Below are 23,137 nucleotides of genomic sequence, written 5' to 3' on the forward strand. Positions count from 1 at the left end.
CGTATTGGTCTCAAGCCTGAAGGTTCTACTTTTTTTAGATTGGTGTGATTGGTGTCGGTTTTTAATATAAGAAAAAAAATAGATTTTTCTTAAACCTTAAACAATTCAATTAATCAAGAATGCCAGTCATCAGATAATCCATACCTACGGTAAAACATAGACAAGACATAATATACAAAAATGACACTAAACTACCACGCACTAAGCCATCACGAATTAGATATCAGGGTAGCCTCAAAACTGGTCCCTGAGATACACATATGAATACATGACTCAGACTGAAGATTCTACGTTTTTTAAAATTGGTTGATTGTTTTTTTAGATAAGAGGAAAGGAAAACGATAGAGCAATCAGAAAATTCATACCACAAGACTAGCCACTATTCAAAAATAGCATCAAACTACTCAGCTTACCCCGAAACAAAATCATCTCGAACCCTTAAAAATGCAGACAACCTTGAATAGCTTGAAATTACTACGAAGTACAAAAACGATCAATAGAGGCGCGTACTTGTTTAAGTGAGATAAAAAGTTGTCCCCAAAACTGATCCATGAGATACACTTATTAGTACATGTCGCAAGACAGAAAACTCCACGTTTTTCAAACTATTGTCTGTTGTTTGGATGAGAGGACAGTAAAACGATTGACCTATCAGACAATTCATACCACGACAAGACTAGCCACTATTCAAAAATAGCATCAAACTACTCAGCTTACCACGCACAAAATCATCTCGGACCCTTAAAAATGCAGACATCCTTGAATAGCTTGAAATTACTCTACGAAGTACGAAAACGATCAAAAATGGGCAAACTTGTTTAAGTGAGATAAAAAGTTGTCCCCAAAACTGATCCCTAAGATACACATAAGATGAAGAAGTTTTTTTTGCCACTATATAAAAATAGCATCAAACTACTCAGCTCGCACAAAACCATCTCGAACCCTTAAAAACGAAGACATCCTTGAACAGCTTGACATTACTCCACGAAGTACAAAAACGATCAAAAATGAGCAAACTTGTTGAAGTGAGATATATAGGTGGCCCCAAAACTGAACCCTGTGATACAAGTTTTTTTTCATGCCGCAACACTGAAATTTTTTTAAGAAGGGTATTTAAGAAACGAGGTTATATGAACCCAGCCGGTGTTCTAGAGAAAAAGCCTAGAAAAAAAGTATATCGTCGAACTCAGAGCCGCTGTACTCGAACCCGAGACCCTTACCATTGAATGATACGACCATCACGAATAAGCTGCTTAACCGCCCCCTTTCTTTGCCCTTTTTCTGCTATATTGTTTTTAGTTCTTTATTCTTTTTTGCTGGTTCCTGAGTTTTTTCAGTGAAAAATCGACATTTCCAAGACCCTGTAAACGAAGGTGAATGCTAAAATAGATGCGTCTTTTATCGGAGGTTTCACTGCACTGTGAAGCTCGTAGCCAAGTTTGGAACATGCGTGTCAATTATCAGGCTATAATACCATCTGGTAAATAATCCCGAAATATAGGGCGTTAGAATTTTAAAGAGATAAATGTTAATGCGACGTGCAGAGGCGTAGAGGGAGATCATTAGGAGGACAGGGCGGAGAGGATCGACGCGCCAGCCTGCGAATTCCAGAGGGGCAAATGGAATCCGATGGAGGACGAAGGAAAACACGGAAAGCGGTCGGCCAGAAAGGTCGGAGAGGCGGGCGACAGGGAATTTTAGTTATTAATTAAATGAAGGGGCGTCAAAGGGAATGCGACGGCGGGGGCGATCTGCGTTGCGGCGGAAAAGCGAGCCGTGAGAGCGTCAAGTGGAGTGGAGCGTTGTTATCTCCACCTGGATTCCCGGGGATCGGAACCCTTTTTATCGGGCGGGACACGCTTTGAGGTTTAATACCCGTTCGGCTCGTATATCCTCACCCCCTTCGGCAAAAAATGTCGCATATTACGATTTTAAAAACACATGCGGTAACGGAGGGTGTTCCCGAGGGTGAGGCCGTTGGCGGTTTTACACCCATCGGAGAGATACTTTTTTGCCCGGTCGCCGCGTTGTTTTTGGAGGGTTGGAGGACATTTGTCTTGTGTAATGGGAGTAGGGTGTCAACGGGGTCGTGATGGATAGGCACCGACCAACTACAGCTTCCTGCACAACCTATATTAAATGCTCCCCGGTTTTACTCTTGACACTATTCCACCCTTAAGCGCAATTCCTTTTTTCGACAATCTAAAACAATATGCAATAATTCAATCTAATTATTACCCGCAAAGTAAATAATCCGAACTTTTCTAAAACGTGAAAATTAAAAGTTATATATGTATTATTTTCTTCCGAACCTGTATGGTCCGTTTCATTTATAATCTACCTCTCATTTTCAGTAACTTTTCATATTTATGTCGTGAATGAAGTTGGCCTTTGATTATCATAGTAGTTGATGGATTAAAGCTGGGCTATTTAGCTTGTATCAGACGTCCATTCTAATCGTGAGTTCTTTTTTTTTTTTTTTAATTTGAACAGCATTTTACATGATATAACTGAAGTGTGAGTGTTGTTGATTTGTGCAGTTATAAGTTGATTAAAACATGGAGGACTGAACAAGTGACATTTATCATGAACATATCCTGCCTCTATCTATTTATCTATGTGTCTATCTTTCCACTGTCTATTTAATCACATCTCTATCTTTTTCTGTCTGTCTATCTCTCTCTCACTCTTTCTCTTTCTATTTTAATCTCTATTTCTGTATCAGTCAATTTTATTTTATGTATATAACTCTGTTCTTGTTCTTTCTCTTTCACTCTCTTCTACTTTCTATCTTTCTTTCTCTCTTTCTCACTCTCTCTCTTTCTTTCTCACTCTCCATTTCTCTTTCTTTCTTACTGTCTCTATCTTTCTCAGAGACATTATTTACATCTCTCTCTCTTTCTTTCTCACTCCCTCTTTCTCTTTCTTTCTTTTCCGTCTCTATCTTTCTCAGTGACGTTATTTACATCTCTCTCTACCTCTCTCCCTTTTCTCTCACTCCCTCTTTCTCTTTCTTTCTTTTCCGTCTCTATCTTTCTCAGTGACGTTATTCACATCTCTCTCTCCCTCTCTCCCTTTTCTCTCACTCCCTCTTTCTCTTTCTTTCTTTTCCGTCTCTATCTTTCTCAGTGACGTTATTCACATCTCTCTCTCTCTCTCTCCCTTTTTTCTCACTCCGCTTTCTCTTTCTTTCTTACCGTCTATATCTTTTTCAGTGACGTTATTCACATCTCTCTCTCTCTCTCTCTTTCCCTCTCTCCATTTTTTCTCACTCCTCTTTCTTTCTTTTCTGTCTCTATCTTTCTCAGTGACGTTATTCACATCTCTCTTTCTCCCTCTCTCTCTTTTCTCTCACTCCCTCTTTCTCTTTCTTTTTTTTCCGTCTCTATCTTTCTCCGTGACGTTATTCACATCTATCTCTCTCTCTTTCTCTCTCTCTCTCTCCCCCTCTTTCTCTCCTACTCTCGCTTTCTTTATCTTTTATTATCTCAGTATTACTCTAAATATATTTTTCTTTTCATTCTCTCTCTTTTTATTTTTGTATCTCTCTTTTGCTTTTTCTCTTTTGTTATATTAGTAATTTCTCTAAGTATATTTTTCATTTTGTTTTCTCTCTCTCTCTCTCTTGCTTTTTCTCTGTTATGGTCTTAGTAAATTCTCTAAATCTATTTTTGTTTTCGTTCTCTTTCCCTCTTTTTATCTCGTTATCTACCTCTCTTTCTCTCTCTCGTTCTCACTCTTTCTCTTTCTCTCTCTCACTCTCTCTCTTTTCCCCCTCATTCTCTCCTACTCTCTTTTTCTATGGCTTTCTTTATCTTTTATTATCTTATTATTTCTCTAAATATATTTTTCTTTTTTTTCTCTCTTTCTCGCTCTACTACTACTACTACTACTCTCTCTCTACTAGTCTCTCTCGATTTCTCTCTTTCGCCCAATTTTTTCTTTTTCGTTTTTATAAAAGAATTTTGAAGGAATATTTTGTTAAACGACAAAGCGCGTCAAAAGGGACGCAATAGATGTAGTTTGTGTTGTGTTAATCAGGAAGAGATTAGCCAGGCCAATACTGTTCCAGTGACGACAATTCCAGTATTAGTCGGCTAATGTGGTATCGGCGTGTTTTAATGACGTTGACTTTAATTTTTAAGCTGTTATGCCAAATGGTTAGATTCTAAACGGCAATATGTTGGATAGGAAATTTAAGGCCAAAAGAGTGTAAAGAGAAGACATTGTATGATTTAATTTAGGGGCGGACCATTTATGCATTTAAATTTAATGAATGGTAGTATTTTTCCGTATTAGTGTGTTTATTTTACTTTTCAACTCTTTCCTTTAAAATGATTCTGAACTTGACAGTTAAACTCCCTCACAGACCGTCTGTAAATAAACAGGAGCGTGGGCCAATAAAGGTGTTTATTAGTGACCCAGGAGACGTATAGGCCCAAACATAGACTTGTCATGACCCGGGAAGGAGCGAGAAAAGCCCGGAGGAAGAGAGAGTGATAGTTGTTATTCCAGGGACGGCACTTCGCCCTCGAGGCAATAAACCTCTGCCACTTCCTTCCCCATTTGTTCTCTTTCCCCTGGCATTTCGCTCCGGAGGAAGCAAATGAAATTCGTACCTCACTCTCTCTCTGAAAGCCGACCGAATTTGATTCGAAACTAATTTGATGGTTCACATTCACGGATAGAAGGGTGGGAAAAAATGCTAACCATTTTTTTTAAATAGAAGTTTTTCTTTTATAAGATTTTTTATATAAAAGATCATTGGAAGAAAGAGTTTTTTTGTTTTTATTTAGATTAACGTTGAGCAAACAATTATTTAATCTTTATGTAAGGTATTGGTTGAGATAAAAAAGTCAGTGTCACGTGCGGGATTCGAACCCACGACCCTCGGCTAAATACTTCGCTGCTCTACAACTTGAGTTATCGCGGCTTCGATCCACTCGGAAAAATGGAAAAGAAGGAGGGAAAATTCGAAAGGTGGGGTTGAGATGGGAAGTTGGTGTATGTGTGGATCGAAGTCACGATAGTTCAAGTGGTTAGAGCAACGGCGTGTCTTGTCGAAGGTCGCGGGTTCGAATCCCGCTCGTGACACTGGCTTTTTATCTCTACCAATACCTTTCATAAAGATTATATAATCATTAAGTTATTTTTAATTGTTTTAATTATTAATAGGAGTTAATATACTATTAAGTGCAAAAGAAAAGAGCCTACTATGTTACAATTATAGTAATAATTATACATGTATAATCTAATAATTATACATCTATAATAATTATTCGATACGACGTATATATCTTAAAATAATAAGTCATATAATCTAAAAATAGACCTGAACGATCTAAGGGTAATTTATCTAGACTAAGGGAATTAAGGTTCTCTCTCTGTAGATTAAATAAAGTGTGGGGGTGAGACAAGTCTTTGAATAAGGAAAAGTTAAGCGAGGACTGAGCTCGGAGTAAGCAACCGTCCCGATGCCGTTCCTTGACTCTAGATACTAGATAATCTAAAAAAAGAGCTGGCCAATCAGCAAGGTTTTCGTAGGTGGGACAGGTTACTTCAAATCTCTGAAAGAGCGTAAGCCATCGGGCATACCAGGCGATCTTATTCCTGATGTCTTCGATCGCAGTTATTTTTGCCAATTTTATGTAAGGGGAATTCAAAATTTTGAAAATAAATGAAAAGTGAAAAGTGGTTATGTAAGATTTACAATACTAAAAAATATTTATATAATATTAATTTTTTTTTTTTTTTTTTGTAGCGTCATTGGTTCAAGAGAAATTCAGCCGGGCAATCTAAAAAGGACACATTGTATGTGTATTTGTTAAAAGTATTTTAGTATTTATTTATTGTTAGAGTTAAGTTGTATGTAACATGGGGTATCAAACCTTGGGTGGCCAAATGGATATATACCGCAATTATACTACCAAGATTTCTATTTGCAGCCCTAGTATGGTGGAAAGGGCTAGAAAACAAAGGGGCTATTAACAAGCTAAGATCATTTCAAAGAATAGGTTGTATGATGATGACGGGAGCATTTCCCACTACACCTACCCTAGCACTAGAAATGATAACCAATACTGCATCTCCACACATAGAGGTCAAGGTTAGAGCACTAACCAGCTGTTATAGATTAATTAGTGAAGGCAGCTGGAATCGTAAGGGAAACAATATAGGACACTGGAAAATTCTACATTTACTGAGTAAGGTTAATAACCAACTAATAAGTGTTAGCGACAAAAAGGTTAAAACACCTTTGGAGAAAAAACACTTTCAGGTAGTTACTCCATGTGATTATAACTATAATGCGGATGATGACCATAATAGCATAGATTGCTTCACCGATGGCTCACTCATTAAGGACAAGGGAAGCGGTGCTGGTATACATATACCCAAATTAGGAATCAGCATCTCCTCCCCTCTTGGTAGTAAAACCTCAATCTTTCAGGCGGAGGTCTGGGCCATCAATGTTTGCTGTAGAACACTCATGGATAATAATACTAAGGGAAAAGATATTAGAATTTTTTCCGACAGTCAGGCCAGTCTTAAGTCATTACAAAAAGAGTTATGTACATCTAGGCTGGTAGAGGTATTGAACTTATCAATAGGATAACTACTAGGGACGAGAATAGGGTAACCCTCATATGGATACCTGCTCAATAGGATAACTACTAGGGACGAGAATAGGGTAACCCTCATATGGATACCTGCTCATAAGGGGCACTATGGTAATGAAGAAACGGACAGCCTGGTCAAAGAAGGATCAAATACCGCGTTTGTCGGGCCACAACCGGTATTACCCCACTCATAAGCACAGTGAAAGAGAGTATTAGTTGCTGGGGCATGAAACAATTACTTCAAGAATGGAATATGTCCCCCGGACACAGGCAATCGAAGGAGTTTCTGAAGGAAATCAAACCAAAAGAAACGAAATGGTTATTCTCTAACTCTAGTAGGGGAATAAGGAAGCTGATAGGTATCCTAACGGGCCATTGCCCCTTGAGAAGACACCTCTTCATAATGGGTACTTTACCAGACCCCTTCTGCCGCTTCTGTGAAACAAAGGAAGAAACGGCTCGACACTACCTTGCAGAATGTGATAGGTATGCTAGGGAAAAATTTGAAACTTTCGAAGGATAGGACATAACCAAAACACTCCCCAAGATAAAATGGTCCAAAATCTTGGGGTTGGTGAATAGGTCCAAAAGGTTTATGCAGGACTCGTGAGCCGACCAGGGATGGGGTACGGGCCTACCTAGGCTTTTAACCCCTCGGGTCCTGGTCACCCGCCCTGCGTAATATATATAAGTTGTATGTATATGTATATAGTTAAAATAGTAGTGAAGATATAGTTTTTTTTTGTCATTTAACATGTGTAAACGTTTTTAAATTTTGACTACGTACCTGTAAGTTGTCGAAAATCTGCGATATGTCTATGTAAAATAAAATTAATTAAGATTGTTCTCTGTAGTCTCTGAAGATGAAATATATCGTCGAAACGTCAGCATTGGTAAAATAGCACTATTTGTTTTTCTGACCTCTACTCTTATCCACGAGAGTATTATTAAGTAAAAGAACGTTAAGTTTTGAAAAAGTTGTATACAAACAATTAATTAAGGTTTTTAGTTGAGATAAAAAAGTCAATGGCACGAGCGGGATTCAAATTAGTGAATTTAATAAGTTGTATACAAATTGATTTATAATTTTTATGTAAAGTGAGGGTGAGATGAAAATTTAAAATCAATTTAAATAATCACTTTGGTTAACCAGGGCCGACTAAATATGTATTTATATAATATTTGTACAAATAATTTGCTTTTTTTACTATTTTTATTTACATAAAGCTCAAGAAACTCGATGAGCACGCGCCCCGGGCACAAATCGCCTCTCGAAGGACAAGAGGATAAACAGAAAATGAAGTTTTACAATGCATTTCTTTGCGATTACTGTCATAAAAATGACTGATACACCCTTTCAAGTAATCCGTTAAATCGAGATTGTCAACTCGGAGAAAAGAGGTGGCGTCACTTGAGTCGAGCCCAGGCCGCGTTATCGGCTCTAATCAAAAGCAAATTGTCGATAACAGGTATCAGTGATTACGCCGAAAGGGGCGAGACTTCTGATTTGCCATTTAGTCCATCGGGCTGAGTGAATTTGAATATCAGGACAGTCGGTGTGAAACAACCTCATGGTTAATTTAACGGTAGGAAAATTAACATTATATTTTTTTTAAATAGTTTTTGGGTTGGAAATGTATAAATTATTTTAACTCTTTCATTATTTTCTTACAAGAGTATATACTTAGAACGGTCATTTTGTCAATCGGAAGACGTTAATTCTGGTATTTCTATCCTTCCTGACTCGCATTTTAGTATTTGGTCTATTTTGAATTTTGGTTGAAAAATGTAGTCTTTTCGTTCCCAAATGTCTAAAGATTACAAGAGGGCTAGAATAATTGGAATGCAGAAACGACTAAAATTACAAATTCATTATCACATGAACAAATCATTTGTTCCTGTTAAATCAACAGATCGTGCGGGTCCGGCTATCCTCACTTCTTTGTTCTTCTACATCTTCTGTACTGAGTTTGGCTGTTCGTTTTTTAAATTTTAAAATTTTTTTTACGAGGGTTCGCAACAGCATTGGTTATATGAACCCTCGGGGGCCGGTGTTTTTGAAAAAAAGCCCATTTGTAAATATGTTGGGTTCGAATGCAGGGCCGCTGGATTGGAGCTGGGACCTTTACCTTACAGTGATGAGTGCCATGTCAGCGCCTAAACCGTTGCGACCGCCGACGCCCCTCAAGTTTGTCTGTTGCCTCGCCCTGTTTATAGTCCTAAAAAACTACGAACTCTAAAGACAGTGTATATGCCGAAATTCGTCTCCTAGACCAACCACAGACGGGAGATCCACCGGTATTACGTTTTACCAGCTTGGTTTGTGTACCGCCACGCCCTGTTTATAGTCCTAAAAACTACGAACTTTAAAGACATTTTGTTCCCGAGTTACTCATCGTCAACAAGACAAGAGGATCTTTAACGTCCGCACCTGGCCTATTCGGCCTTATCGGACGTGAACTTTAAAGACAGTGAATATGCCGAAATTCGTCTCGTAGACCAACCACAGACGGGAGATCCACCGGTATTACGTTTTACCAGCTTGGTTTGTGTACCGCCACGCCCTGTTTATAGTCCTAAAAAACTACGAACTTTAAAGACAGTGTATATGCCGAAATTCGTCTTGTATACCAACCACAGACGGGAGATCCACCGGTATTACGTTTTACCAGCTTGGTTTGTTTACCGCCTCGCCCTGTTTATTGTCCCGAGAAATTTCGAACTTTGTACATGCCGAAACTCGCCGTGATTATATAACATTTCACTCCAAATTTTTGTACCAAACAAATGTTATTGTGCCTATGAAATTTGTCAACACTTGTACCTAGATATCACATTTCAAAATAATCTACATTTTGAAACTCATACATTACAGCTCCAAAATAAAATTAGAAAAGTTTCCTTTAAATTCAGCATTAAAAAAAAATCCGTGGCTCATAAAATCGCAAACCTATACTGTGCTTTTATTTCCTATATTTCGTTTTATATTCTTTTCTTCGTGCAGGTTTACCTTTTTCCTATTAAAAAAAAAATGACAATTGAAATAAGGGCTACAATGACACAAAATGACCCTAAGTTTTGTAAATTAATTTTGGTAGAATGGTCAGTCAGGTTGACCACCGTTATTATGTTTTTTTCAGCTTGGTTGGTGCATTGCCTCGCCCTGTTTATAGTCCTGAAAACTTACCTTTCTACATTCGCGAAGTTATATCTTACCAAAATATTAATAGAGCGTTTAATTGTTAAGTACGGTTTCATATCGTGTAATGTTTTTAATTATTATTAACAAATCGTAAGATGCAGTCTGGTGTGAGGTAGGGTTCAGAAAAACATTTTCTTTATCGTGCCAACGTTTCGATCTTTATTGAGATCATCTTCAGGGCTCAAATTGTTTGTTTGGGCACTCTCAACACGACACGCAAGAATGGCACAATTACACAGAAGATAAACACTTTGAGCCCTGAAGATGATCTCAATAAAGATTGAAACGTTGGCACGATAAAGAAAATGTTTTTCTGAACCCTACATCACACCAGACCGCATCTCACGATTTCTGAATAATTATCGATTAACGGTCACTAATCACCACACGTTTTTAATTATAATTTTTTTTAAAGGAGTAAAAACTTTCCTTTTCCTTTCACTTTGCCCAGACACATAAACGTTACAGTAATATTGAGAAATAATTGAATAACAATATTGACAAATTCTTTATTAAGACAAGTTTTTTAAAGAAATACGCCAAAGTTAAAAAAGAACTGATTTAAAACTTATCTAAATATTAACACAGAGAAAAAAAAAACTTTTACATTATATTGTTAATTTACAGCAAAATGTGCTTCACTCGTCTGTATTTATATTTTTTGTAAAATGACTCCAAGGAGGCAGCGTCATAATTAGCAATATTTCTAAAATTATTGTGTTAGGTTCTCAAGCTTTGCAAAATCTTGAAGTTGTAATTTGGACTTGAGTAGAGACATTAGCCACCTCCAACAAAAGTTAAAAATCAGATTTGGTTAAATGTTATATTTTTCATCCAATTGGCTACAAAGCTGCTGAAAGCTGAGAAAAATACAGCAGAAGTTTGTAGAACACCAAGACGAACGTTAATAAATAAACTAGGTAATAAACAAAACTAGTTACTTGTGATGAAGAGGACATTTATCTGATATATCGACGATATGACGAAATACGATTTTCCAGTCACCAAGCAGATTTAGAATTGAACTTCAATCTTGACGAAATAAGACATTTGATGATGACGAAAAATGAAAAGAATGGAAATGTTCTTTTTAAAAAAAAGATATGCTGAACTGTGATCAAAAGCAGCACACATGCCATTTGCTTTTTGTTTAAATTTTCATGAGAATAATGAAAAATCACCAAAATTTTGTTTAAAATAATCAATATTATAATAAATAAAATTTAAAGAAAACGATTTGATGGAACTATCACTTGAATAAATTATTATTTTATCAAAATTAAATAGAAACAATAAATTTTAACACAGCCGCTTCCAGTTGTGAAAACGTTTAGCTGTATTTTGGAAAAGGCTGTCGTGATTATAAATCAGAAAGCTAATAAGGGGGCAGTTTCCGGTGATGGGGCGAGTCAGCCAATCTTAAACAGATTGTTCAGAGCAACGGAGTGAAAAACCATCCCGAAATACAATGAGTTGTATAAGGGGGAGGGACCGTGATCCGTGACTGCTTACCAAAACCGGGGGAGCTAGGCAGTTATTAAAACTGGGGTAGCAAGTGTAAAGGGGATGACAAATTGATTGGTCAAGGGGTAGTGAGGCTAAGAGGATTAAAGGAGAGCGAACGGGAGACTGAGAGAGACAGAGGGAAAATGAGACAATATGTAGAATGTCGAATGAGCAAAGAGCGATTAACGATCTCCGGAGGTAATGCAGAAACTCGAGGATTAAGGCTTACTCAGTTTATAATCCTGGTGGCATTAAAGGCCGACCACCTCGCCATTTAATCTCGCACTGTGTATTGTATTCGAAACGGCGTTTTAATGGTGTCAAAGTTAATTCGGATAAATGGTGACCGGTGCCCCCGGCTATTTGCACTTCGTCTTACGCTCAACAAAGCCCAGTCACATTTTACGTTTTCAATTTGCTATTATAATGGTTTTAAGACAACCGACTAAGTACACTTCTAGACAAATAAAAGTCAATTTATTGCTTATTTTTTCATATGGATCGTCTAGCAATACCGTAAATTTTCTGAAGTATCTTCATCCAATTTTTCAACTGGTATTGTAAAAATATTCATTTCCTTCTCTGTTAGTTGAAAAAATATCAATTTTGATTATACAAGGTGTCCAAGCTGTATGTAATTTTATCGACCTCGCTTCAACTTTTTTTATTTTTTTATTATAATTTTAATCATAAATGAGAACCCCCATTTTCAAATTGTTTTAAAACTAGATTTTTTGGTGAGAAAAATGAGTACTTAAAATCAGTCCAATAAAACCGGAGATATGATTTTTTGAAAATAGCCGGATTGCTTTTCTAGTGTTAGGCCGAAAACACTTTATTTTGCCTTCTACCGCAAATATTTTGAAGAGGAGTGGAAAATCAGACAAGGTAGAGAGAAAAGGCCGAATTCCCTACCAAATACCATAAATTTCGTTTTTTGTATCATTCTTTCTCTTCGACCAATACCTGGTTCATCGAAATAAATTGGTTGCACTTCAAATCCCAACTACTTTCCTTTCTACATTCTTTTAATTTTCTATTTAACCTTTTATTCCCTGCTAGCAGTTGTTATGATTAATAATTAATTAAGGTTTTTAGTTGAGATCAAAAAGTCAATGGCACGAGCGGGATTCGAACCCACGACCTTCGGCTGGATAAGCCGCTGCTCTACCACTTGAGCTATCGTGACCTCGATCCACTCGGACACCAACTTCCCATCTCAATCGCACCTTTTGAATTTTGAAAAATGGCAGAAAGGAGGGAAAATTGAAAATGTGCTAGTGCAGCGGCTTATCAAGCCGAAGATCGTGGGTTCGAATCCCGCTCGTGCCATTGACTTTTTTTATCTCAACTAAAAACCTTAATTAATTGTAACTTATTTTTTGTCTTCTTTTATCGAAGGAGACCTAGAAAATTGAACAGGGATTACTTTTCTATAAACTAAGCCAATTAGAGATATTTATCGTTTTATTCGAGCCAGTCAAACATGAAAACCATTTCTTTTCCATGGCATTATAAAACAACAACAGCCAACTATGAAAACCGAGCAGGACTAAAACAGGGGTCTTGAACCCTCTCTTGGTCAGTCTATACCTGAACATCTCAGATTTTCTATGTACTCCTGCTCTTATTCGGCCTCTTGTAGGTGTTATGATGATCTGGTGCTGATCATCACAAGCAGTCTTTCAGTCTGACGTTCTGAAGAACTCCAAATAACGATAAAGCAACTAGAGAACTACTGCATCCAATGGGGGTTAATCAACAATAAAGAAAAAATCGGAAATAGTGATATTTCAGATGGAAGTCTTGCTAATAAACAAAAATAGTATATACCTGTCAGAAAAGCTTCCATAAACAAAGCCAGGTTTGAACATACGATGCAAAAATTTACTGGCAGCTCGACGAGTCAACACAAAATCAGCCAGCTATGAAATCAGAATAGGAGTAAGCCAGGGATACGTCTTGAGTTCTTTCCTGTTCAGTCTATTCCTGAACGATATATCAGTTTCTAAGACGAAGAGCTATTCGATCTCTTGCTCCAAGACGATCTAGCCTTAATCGCCAATTATTCGCAAAGGTGATAAAATAACGAAAAAACAAAAATAGTTTCTCCACAACGAGGTAATTAAAGTGGTAAACAGACAGAAATATTTAGGAATCACTTTGACTATCACTCCATTATATACCTGTCAGAAAAGCTTCCATAAACAAAGCCAGGTTTGAACATACGATACAAAAATTTACTGGCAGCTCGACGAGTCAACACAAAATCAGCCAGCTATGAAATCAGAATAGGAGTACACCAGGGATACGTCTTGAGCTCTTTCCTTTTCAGTTTATTCCTGACTATATATCAATTGCTAAGACACAGAATTATTAGATCTCTGGTGCCCAGACGATGAAGTCTTATTCGCCAATTGTTCGCAATAGTGATAAAGCAACTAGAAAAATGCAAACAATGAGGTTTATTCAGCAATAAAGAAAAATATAAGATAATGATATTCGTGATGGAAGTCTTGCTTCTAATGAAAAATATTTCTCCACAACGAGGAAATTAAAGAGGTAAATAATCATAAGTATTTAGGAATCAATTTGACTCTCACTCTATCAAATATCTGTTAGAAAAGTTCCCAAAGCGAAGACAGGTCTGAACATACGATGCAAAAATTTACTAGGACCACAAGACGAGCCAACACAAGATCAGCCTGCTATGAAACCAGAATAGGAGTACATCAGGGATACGTCTTGAGCTCATTCCTTTTCAGTCTATTCCTGAACGTTTCTAAGACGCAGAGGTATTCGATCTCTTGCACCAAGACGATCTAGCCTTAATCGCCAATTATTCGCAAAGGTGATAAAATAACGAGAAAAATGGAAGCAATGAATTCTGTTGTTTATGATGCTGGCGTATGACTCCTCCCAGTAAAAGAACATCCACCATAACCGCACAGATGAATTCTGCTCATAAAACGCCAATTCCAAGAAGTTCTCCACAATTTTCCTCACAAGTGACTCCTTCAACTTGAACTGTAAATCCTGGAGGCAGGACTTTCTACGTATCTTTGCCTTACGCAACACTGGTGATAAAGGATAAAGATGACATCACATTTCTTGGCCCGTGGTCCTGGTCTCAGGTCATTTGGAAGATCAACTTGACAGAAATCTAACTTTGGAATATACTTAACAGTGAGAACTGGCCAGCTTCAGTCAACTTGTGACTTTTCCATATAAGTACGATTCTATTTCACGGTTTAATTTTTGATAGTGAGGATGATGGTGTTGCTATCCCGCCGAATTCAACGCTCATACGTGTTCAATGACTTCCCGTTTTAGCGATTATTATTTTAACTCTCCTACAAAGAACAGTTTTATTTTATTCACAAGTCAAATTTAATCATAATACTTTTTTCTTTTCATCTTTTTTATTTTCGAAGACGAAAATTTGGCTCATGCTTAAGTGTAACTTCGCATAATTAAAGCCTTGCATATATGTATTATGATGTTGAAATAATACGCTATTATTCGTTTATCTTCTTTTGAAGCCTATTCTGATTTTGCCCTCACGATTAACTTTTAAATTTATGACTGATGTTGTTTCTATCATGTTTTTGCTAATGTAAGCTGAGTACTCACCTGTTGTCAGTCAAACAATAAAAAATAACACAAATGTAATGTTTTCTGTTCTAGTGTGAGCCGAGGATGATGGCGTCTGACGGATCGAGATGCGGAGCTTGCACGGGTCATATATCAGACCGATATATTATGCGAGTGGGGGATTCGTCTTACCACGAGAGGTGCCTCCTATGCTGCGTGTGTCAGGCCGCGCTCACTCACACATGTTTCACCAAAGACTCGAAAATCTACTGCCGAATAGATTATGAGAGGTGAGAGAAACCATGGGAAATTTGTTGTTATCAAAAACCATGTAATTAGAAGATTAAATATTACTTTTTTTAAGTTTAGGGTTGATTAAAAATTATAAAAATCAGTTCTTCCACTGCAACCTAAATAGATCTATTGTGGAATCTCCATGGAGTATAGATATAGCTTGAAAAGCGTACTTTTTCTTATTGCCTTACCGAAGAGACTGTACTGTAACCAAGCTAATGCTTCACATTCACAAATGATATGTGCTGATGTCACTGAGTAGGCATGCTTTTATCTATGCTCAGCCCACCTATTGTAGATGATAATTAAGAGTACAGTGTACAGCATGGAATTTTTCTAAACTCCTGCCTGCTAAGACAGAGGAGTCCCTTTGCCTTCTTTTTTTGACAGATCTAGCTCTTAGTTTGCTTCATACCTGGTACTTTTGTCCAGTTTTTGCGGGTTTTTTTCTTAAGCAATTTTCCCAGTTCCAACTTAAGCACGCATTGCACCCAGAATTAGTTCTTGTCCCATGGGTGAGTGGGCTGCCCCCTTTTTTTAGCAAGTTGGTCAGCCTGTTCAATTCCTTCTATGTTTCGTGTCCGGGAACCGACTTTAAGGTAATTTCTTGGCTTCTCAGAGCCGTTAAGAAATTTAGGCAAATTTGGAGTAGTAAGCATTTAGTGTCTTTATGTTTACCTGGCTGTTCGAGAGTATGTAAATTTGTGCATGTAAATATTGCTTATTTTATACAATTTCGGACGCTGAATAAGAAAGTCTTGTATAATTTAAATTCTAACGATGAAAATTTGGATGAAGAGATAACAAAACAATTTTCCTAAGAGCATGAAGGCTTTTTAATTTTTTAAAAATCAACTTTCACCAATCAACATATGCTTTCTACAGTTAACACGTCGCTTTTTTTTTTTTTTTTTTTTTTTTTTTTNTTTTTTTTGGCGTTATGAACTATGCATATTAGCCATGTGACAAATTCGTATATGTGTGTTCAAATTTGGGGGGTTATTGGGAAAAAAGGGCCAGGGGCAACGGTGGGAATCGAACCCACGACCGCGGCGGGAATCGAACCCACGACCGCGGCGTGAGAGTCTCTCATGCTAACCACTCTAACACGTCGCTTACCAATTCAATCTCATACCATAAACTTGAAATTAGTAAAGAAATATTCATATATTTTGATGTATTAAATCCATTAGATTTCGTGGTCCGACTGACCAAATAACTTATTTCAATTAATTAATCATTATGTAAGGAATTGGTTGAGATAAAAAGTCAATGTCACGAGCGGGATTCGAACCCACGACCTTCGGCTAAATACGCCGCTGCTCTAACAATTGAGTTATCGTGACTTCGATTCACTCGGACACCAAATTTCCAACTCAACCAACCTTTCGAATTTTCCGTCCTTTTTGCCAAGTGGATCGAAGTTACGATAGCTCAAGTGGTAGAGCAGCGGCGTATTTAGCCGAAGGTCGTGGGTTCGAATCCCATTCGTGACACTAGCTTTTTATTTCAACCAATACTTATATAAAGATTAATTAATTGAAATAAGTTATTTGGTCAGTCGGACCACGAAATCTAATGGATTTAATAGATCATAATATATGAATATTTCTTTACTAATTTTATGGTATGAGATTGAATTGGTAAACGACGTGTTAACTGTAGAAAGCATATGTTGATTGGTGAAAGTTGATTTTAAAAAAATTAAAAAGCCTTCATCCCTGTGTTTCTATCAGAAACTTAAAGGTTACATTTTCGTCTTTTTTCGGTTTTAAATTAATCGGTGTTATGTGTAGTTAGTTCGTGTACAACAATTTTGTCCGGTTTTTAGTTCAAATGGGTTTCAATCTTTCATTGTCGTCTAAGGTTTCTCAGGATGATTTCTCCATCTTCCGAATCCTTTTTTAAGTATGTACTTCTTAATCTTTGTCTCTGGGCTATTTCGTTTCCAAACTGTTCGATTTTTTGCCGTAGTTTACCGACTCTGATCTGCTTTATGGGATAGCAAAATGGAAAAGGACCAAAACAGATAGGACAGGCCGGATAGGGCTTCAAGAAAAAATCCGTAATTCAGTACATTCACTTTTTCACTAGAAGCAGCTGAAGCACGGTGACTTTTAAATGACAGCAATGGAAATAATTAGTTGCGTGGGGATTTGACGTCCTGCCCCGATTATAATTTCAAAGGGCTTGTAATGCGAATGAAATTGATACAAATGCGTCGCATAATAATGGGGTTGGCCGAGGTTGGAGGGTAGGGCAGTGCATGTATTAACATAACAGAAAGAGCGAGGGTGGACGGGGAATGGATTTAGAAAGGGGGCAGGAGTCAGCTCAGACTTCGGATGGGTCTTTTTGCGGCATCACGTGCGCTGCAGGTGCCCTCCCTCCGAGGACATATTGCGCCACCCTCAATATGTCGCCGCCCCCACGAACCCGCGGTTTATTTTATTGGAAATAGAAGGCATTCGGGGCAGAAAAGGAAGAGGAGGGACGACTTTGATGTTTTGATTCCGCACAGTCAGGCGAATCGCCTCGGGATATTGTGGATAAAAGGGCAGACGTCGACAAACTCAATAAAAGCATAAAGACCATCCACGGACATCAGTTTTTTTTATTTCATTCGGAAGGTCCAGCTGAAAAATGTTAATATCAGTATGTTTTCAATATGGGAGCTTGTTGATTATTTCCACCGAGCTCTCAACTACTTAAATATACTTTCAAAACACTCTACTTACGAAAACTAAGTGCTAATTTAAATTAGCTGTCAGTATTTTTTTTGTAAATTTTGATATAAAAACAGGAGTGTGCATAACTGTCCCAAAACTGGCTTAACTACAAGTACTTTTCAGTCTGTACAAGTCTGAGGTTTGTGCATATGGTTTTTAATAGTTGATTGGCTAAGAGAAAAAAATTGACTTGAAAGGCGCGTCGGCCGAATGAGGAGAAAACGTTCCAGATGAATTTTCCCAAATCCTCATATTTGGGTAAAGAAGGGAGCCCACCTTCCCTCTGAGATGTTTGCTCTTTGTAAGGTTTCCTCCCTCTTCTAATATCTGCCAGGGGTATTCCTCCGGAGGGGGAGGACAATATCGGATGAAAGTCAACAGACTGCCAGCGACCGGTCGGGGAACACAGGGAGGATCAATAGGCTTAGCCTCGGGCTCACCACTCGTTGGAACTCTTCATAAGAAAGAGGGCAAACACACCCTTTGCCAAGAAAGGGATGACCGAAGAAGGGCTGGGATTACCGAAAAGGTTTTTTGATGTGATTCGTATATGAAACCCTGCCGTTTCTATTGTATGATATGGCCTGAACTGTTAATAAAACTCGGCATTATCAAAACGACTGTGTTGATAATTTTTGTGGCAAGCCTTAAACAGAATTGCATGAAGTTATTGTTACTTTAAGTAAGCTTACCTAATTCGTGTTAAATTCTGAGAATGTAAGAAGCTCGAACGAAAATTTTCATTGCAGCAGAAGTATGCTTAAAAAAAACACTTTTCGTTGTGAACAACAAAAACGTCTTCAGAACAAGCTGGCGTTTAGTTAATTTTCTCACACACAATTTCAATTAATTAAGAGAAAGGATTGGCATGACATTCTAACGAGAACAGCCTCTCGGACCTGAGGAAGACCAAAAAAAAGTTTGGGCAGTCATTAAGATCAATCATAAGCAATACCAACATTTGGTCAGTCTCGTCATACATACCATCAATAAATTAACAGCAGTGATTACTTTGACTTTTCAATGAAAATTTTTTATCCTTAGAGCTCAAGAAAGTAACCAAATATATTGTCGAAAGTTTGGTAAAAATCGTTTTGACCATAAGCCTGATTTGGCGTAATAGAAACTCAATAATATTCACGGTCGGTCGACCTTCTCCCTGACCAAATATATTGACGAAAGTTTGGTCAGTCATTTTGGCCATAAGCAATATCCATCGGTCGATCTTCTCACACACATCGATCTATTAATATCAGAAATTTGCGTGCCATTTTACCGAGAAATTATAAACACTTTCAGATCTGAGGACGAAAAAATACATTTTTGAAAGATTGGCCAATGCTGTTTTGACCATAATCCTGATTTGGCAAAATCTCAGTAAAATCTATTGTTGATCGATCTACTCGTACAGACCTTCACTCTTTTAACACCGGGGATTAGGTTAACCTTTCACTGAAAAACTCTAGGTGCTTTGAGCCCTGAAGATGACAAAATATACTGTTGAAATTTTGACCAAAGTCATTTTATCATAATACTTATTTACCACATCAATACTTAATAAAATCAACAGTTGATTGTTTTCTTACACACAATATCAATCAAAAACAGGGATTTTCCTGACCTTCCACTGAAAACTTCTAATATCTTTTGAGCCCTGAGAATAAACAAATATATTGTTAAAGTGTGACCAAGGTCGTTTTAACCATCTCTGATTTGGCACAACATCTAATAATCTCCTGCATTGCATATTTGATTTATTTTATCTAACCTGACTTCTGTGAGTTGATCTGAAAAAAAATTTGGCCCTTAGCTCAAAAGTATTTCGATTAAATTATTATCAAGCTTCATGTCGAATTGCCAATTCAGCCAGTTTCTACAACAATACAAGAAATTTTTAAATTATAAATCTTCTACTTTGGAATGTGTTTATAATATTGAGATGATTAAATTTCTGTAATTAAGCTGAAAGAAAAACAATTTTTGACGTACAGCTTTATCGAACTGACATATACAGATCAGTCGTCGTTTTATGTATCAATAATAAGCTTCACGCCATCTTCAGTGAGGTGCTTTTCCTATTCTACGCTGTAATGAACTAGTAGTTTCCGATCATTTTAGTGTGCCTATAACTGTTTTGAATTATCATTAAACACCCATCGGCGATAAGCAGTGGATAAGAGAGTAAAAGCAGGGTTAGGCAAGACAACAAGACCCTACCTGCCTCAATCTAAGTACAATAACTGCCGTAAAAGAAGCAAAATTTCGAAACGCCATTGACAGGCCAAAGCAAAGAGGATAAGCCGACCAAAATGTTCCAAGCTATAATTGCTAGATCGTCCACATTGCTGGTATGATCTATCAGACGCATACGGTCTTCTCACCGGAAGTAGTCGGTCAGAGATATAAGCAGGGCGAGACAAGACTGCAAAACCCTGAAGGTAAAGGTAACCATGGTTACTGTATCCCGTGGCAAAATGTCCGGAAGCGGTTCGTACTATAAAATATCTGTCATATATCTCCATGTTGTCTGCGAGGTGATGAACCAGTAGTTTGGTCGTTGCCAATCACTTTTTCTTCCTTATCTATCGTTTGGTCTATCGGTCAGCATTTCATCAATTGCGGGACTGGATTTTTACAAAATACCACTCAGGCCCATCATTGGTGATGGCGAGATACCGAAATGTGTCAGAACAAACAATCGAGGATAGGCAGACCAAAATGACCTTGAGATTCGTCGATATGGACTATGGGGTAATGAGACTACGTTGATTTTTACCTATCTTTTGGCCATTTTATCGTTAGCTGGTTTGGTCTATCAAATGGCATATCGAATTCTCGTTGAAAGTAGCATGTGAATCTATGTATGTACAATTTCACCTCTACATATTGCAAAAAACTGAAAACATTCCATACTACAAAAGATCTGTTATATGTATATATAGGGTATTCGGCTAGTCGTGTTACAAACATTGCCAGTAGATTATACATCAAAATGGATCCAAAAAGTCCTAATTAACTACAGTCCGAATCTCAAGAGTTTCGGAGTTATTCCACTTTTTCTTAATTTTTATGATTTCACGACCTTGCTTCAAAAAAACAATGATAACTCCAATATTAACAGGTTTGGATAAATCTGTTGATACCATTGAAAAGTACGTTCAATTTCCAATAAGATCTAATTATGACTAAACTTGTAAACGTTTGTGAAATTAGCGTTTTTGTAGCCAGAACATTGAAAAATAAATATTTTTTTCGAAACTGAAAAATAAATTTTTTTTCAAAGTTGAACAACTTCCATTTCCAATAAGGTGAGATCTTACTAAAGTTGTAAACTTTCGAGAAATAAGCGTTTTAGTAGCCAGAACTTTGAAAAATATTATTTTTTTTCAAAATTAAAAAAACTTACTATGGCGATTGCAAACTACTATTTCCAAACCTAGAGACCAGCAAATTTCAGAAAACGAACTCCGTTTAATATCCTTTGTAATGGTGTAATTTATTTTTTAATTACTTTTTTCAAAGATATTGATGGAGGAAAGGAAAAAACCGTGGTTGACGAATCAAAATTAAAAAAACGTTTAATAAATTGATCCAAAATTTCCTTTTTATTATTATTATTAATTTTTCCAACTTACCAATTCTTCAACTACGATTTTTTCCTTTCGTTCATCAATTTGTTCATCTATGAAAAAAGTAATTAGTAAAGAAATTGCACAACTAAAAAGGATATTAAATGGAGTAGTTTCCTGGAATTTGCTGGTCTTTAGGATTGGAAATATTAGTCTAGCATCACTATAGTAAGTTTTTCAACTTTGAAAAAAAAATTAAGTTTCAAAGTTCTCGCTATTAAAACACTTATTTCACGAACATTTACAAGTTTAGTATTGATAACATCTTATAGCAAATTTAACGTAGTTTTCATCATCATCAAATCATCGGATTTGTCCAAAACCTTTTAGTTTTGGAGTTATCATTGTTTATTTGAAGCAAGGTCGTGAAATCTCAAAAATTCAGGAAAAGTGGATTAACTCCGAAAGTTTTGAGATTCGGACCATAGTTAATTAGGACTTTTTCGTTCCATATTGAACGTAGAATCTACTGGTTAATCTACAAAGTTTGTAACACGAGTAGCCTGTATATATTGTATATGTCAATCAAAATAACGTTCAATACCGAAAATATCTGATATTTCCATAAAGTCTGCGGGGTGAAAAGTGGTTTTGGTCGCTATCCGCCTTTTTGGTCTTCTTATCTGTGTTGGTGTGGTCGGTGTCACAATATAGTGATCATCAAGAACATCACAGAAAACGGAAATGCGTCACACTCGATACACCAAATAGGAATGATCATAATCTTTCTATTAATTAAGGTTTTTAGCTGAGATAAAAAAGTCAGTGTCACGAGCGGGATTCGAACCCGAGCTCAAGACGTATCCCTGGTGTACTCCTATTCTGATTTCATAGCTGGCTGATTTTGTGTTGACTCGTCGAGCTGCCAGTAAATTTTTGAATCGTATGTTCAAACCTGGCTTTGTTTATGGAAGCTTTTCTGACAGGTATATAATGGAGTGATAGTCAAAGTGATTCCTAAATATTTCTGTCTGTTTACCACTTTAATTACCTCGTTGTGGAGAAACTATTTTTGTTCATTAGCAAGACTTCCATCTGAAATATCACTATTTCCGATTTTTTGTTTATTGTTGATTAACCCCCATTGCATGCAGTAGTTCTCTAGTTGCTTTATCGTTATTTGGAGTTCTTCAGAACGTCAGACTGAAAGACTGCTTGTGATGATCAGCACCAGATCATCATAACACCTACAAGAGGCAGAATAAGAGCAGGAGCTTCTTAGAAAATCTGAGATGTTCAAGTATAGACTGAACAAGAGAGGGTTCAAGACATATCCCTGTTTTAGTCCTGCTCTGTTTTCATAGTTGGCTGTTCTTGTTTTATATGCCATCGAAAAGAAATAGTTTTCATGTTTGACTGGCTCGAATAAAACGCTAGATATCTCTCATTAGCTTAGTTTATAGAAAAGTAGGTCCCTGTTTAATTTTCTAGGTCTCCTTTAAGGTCGATAAAAGAAGACAAAAAATAAGTTATAATTAATTAACGTTTTTAGTTGAGATAAAAAAGTCAATGGCACGAGCGGGATTCGAACCCATGATCTTCGGCTCAATACGCCGCTACTCTCCC

The 23,137-nt window shown here is 37.0% G+C and overlaps 1 protein-coding gene and 1 non-coding gene across 3 annotated transcripts in view; both read left to right on the top strand.

Moving 5' to 3' along the window:
- The window catches only part of LOC106668219 (LIM/homeobox protein LMX-1.2), a 68,519-nt gene that overhangs the window by 13,567 nt on the left and 31,815 nt on the right, over positions 1-23,137 (top strand). The window contains exons 1-2 of one of the 2 annotated variants that reach the window (XM_024229603.1): positions 8,120-8,203; positions 15,013-15,209. In XM_024229603.1, coding sequence (XP_024085371.1) covers positions 8,189-8,203; positions 15,013-15,209 — 212 coding nt within the window. In that variant the 5' untranslated portion in view covers positions 8,120-8,188. Of the gene's footprint in view, positions 1-8,119; positions 8,204-15,012; positions 15,210-23,137 lie in introns of those variants that run through there. The other variant, XM_024229604.1, reaches the window with a different exon arrangement.
- Trnad-guc lies at positions 5,021-5,094 on the top strand. Its single transcript has one exon. It is a non-coding gene; the product is annotated as a tRNA-Asp (tRNA).

The sequence above is a fragment of the Cimex lectularius genome, unplaced genomic scaffold, assembly GCF_000648675.2.
Source record: "Cimex lectularius strain Harlan isolate CLEC.00 unplaced genomic scaffold, Clec_2.1 scaffold356, whole genome shotgun sequence".
In the NCBI taxonomy this organism is placed as follows: domain Eukaryota; kingdom Metazoa; phylum Arthropoda; class Insecta; order Hemiptera; family Cimicidae; genus Cimex; species Cimex lectularius.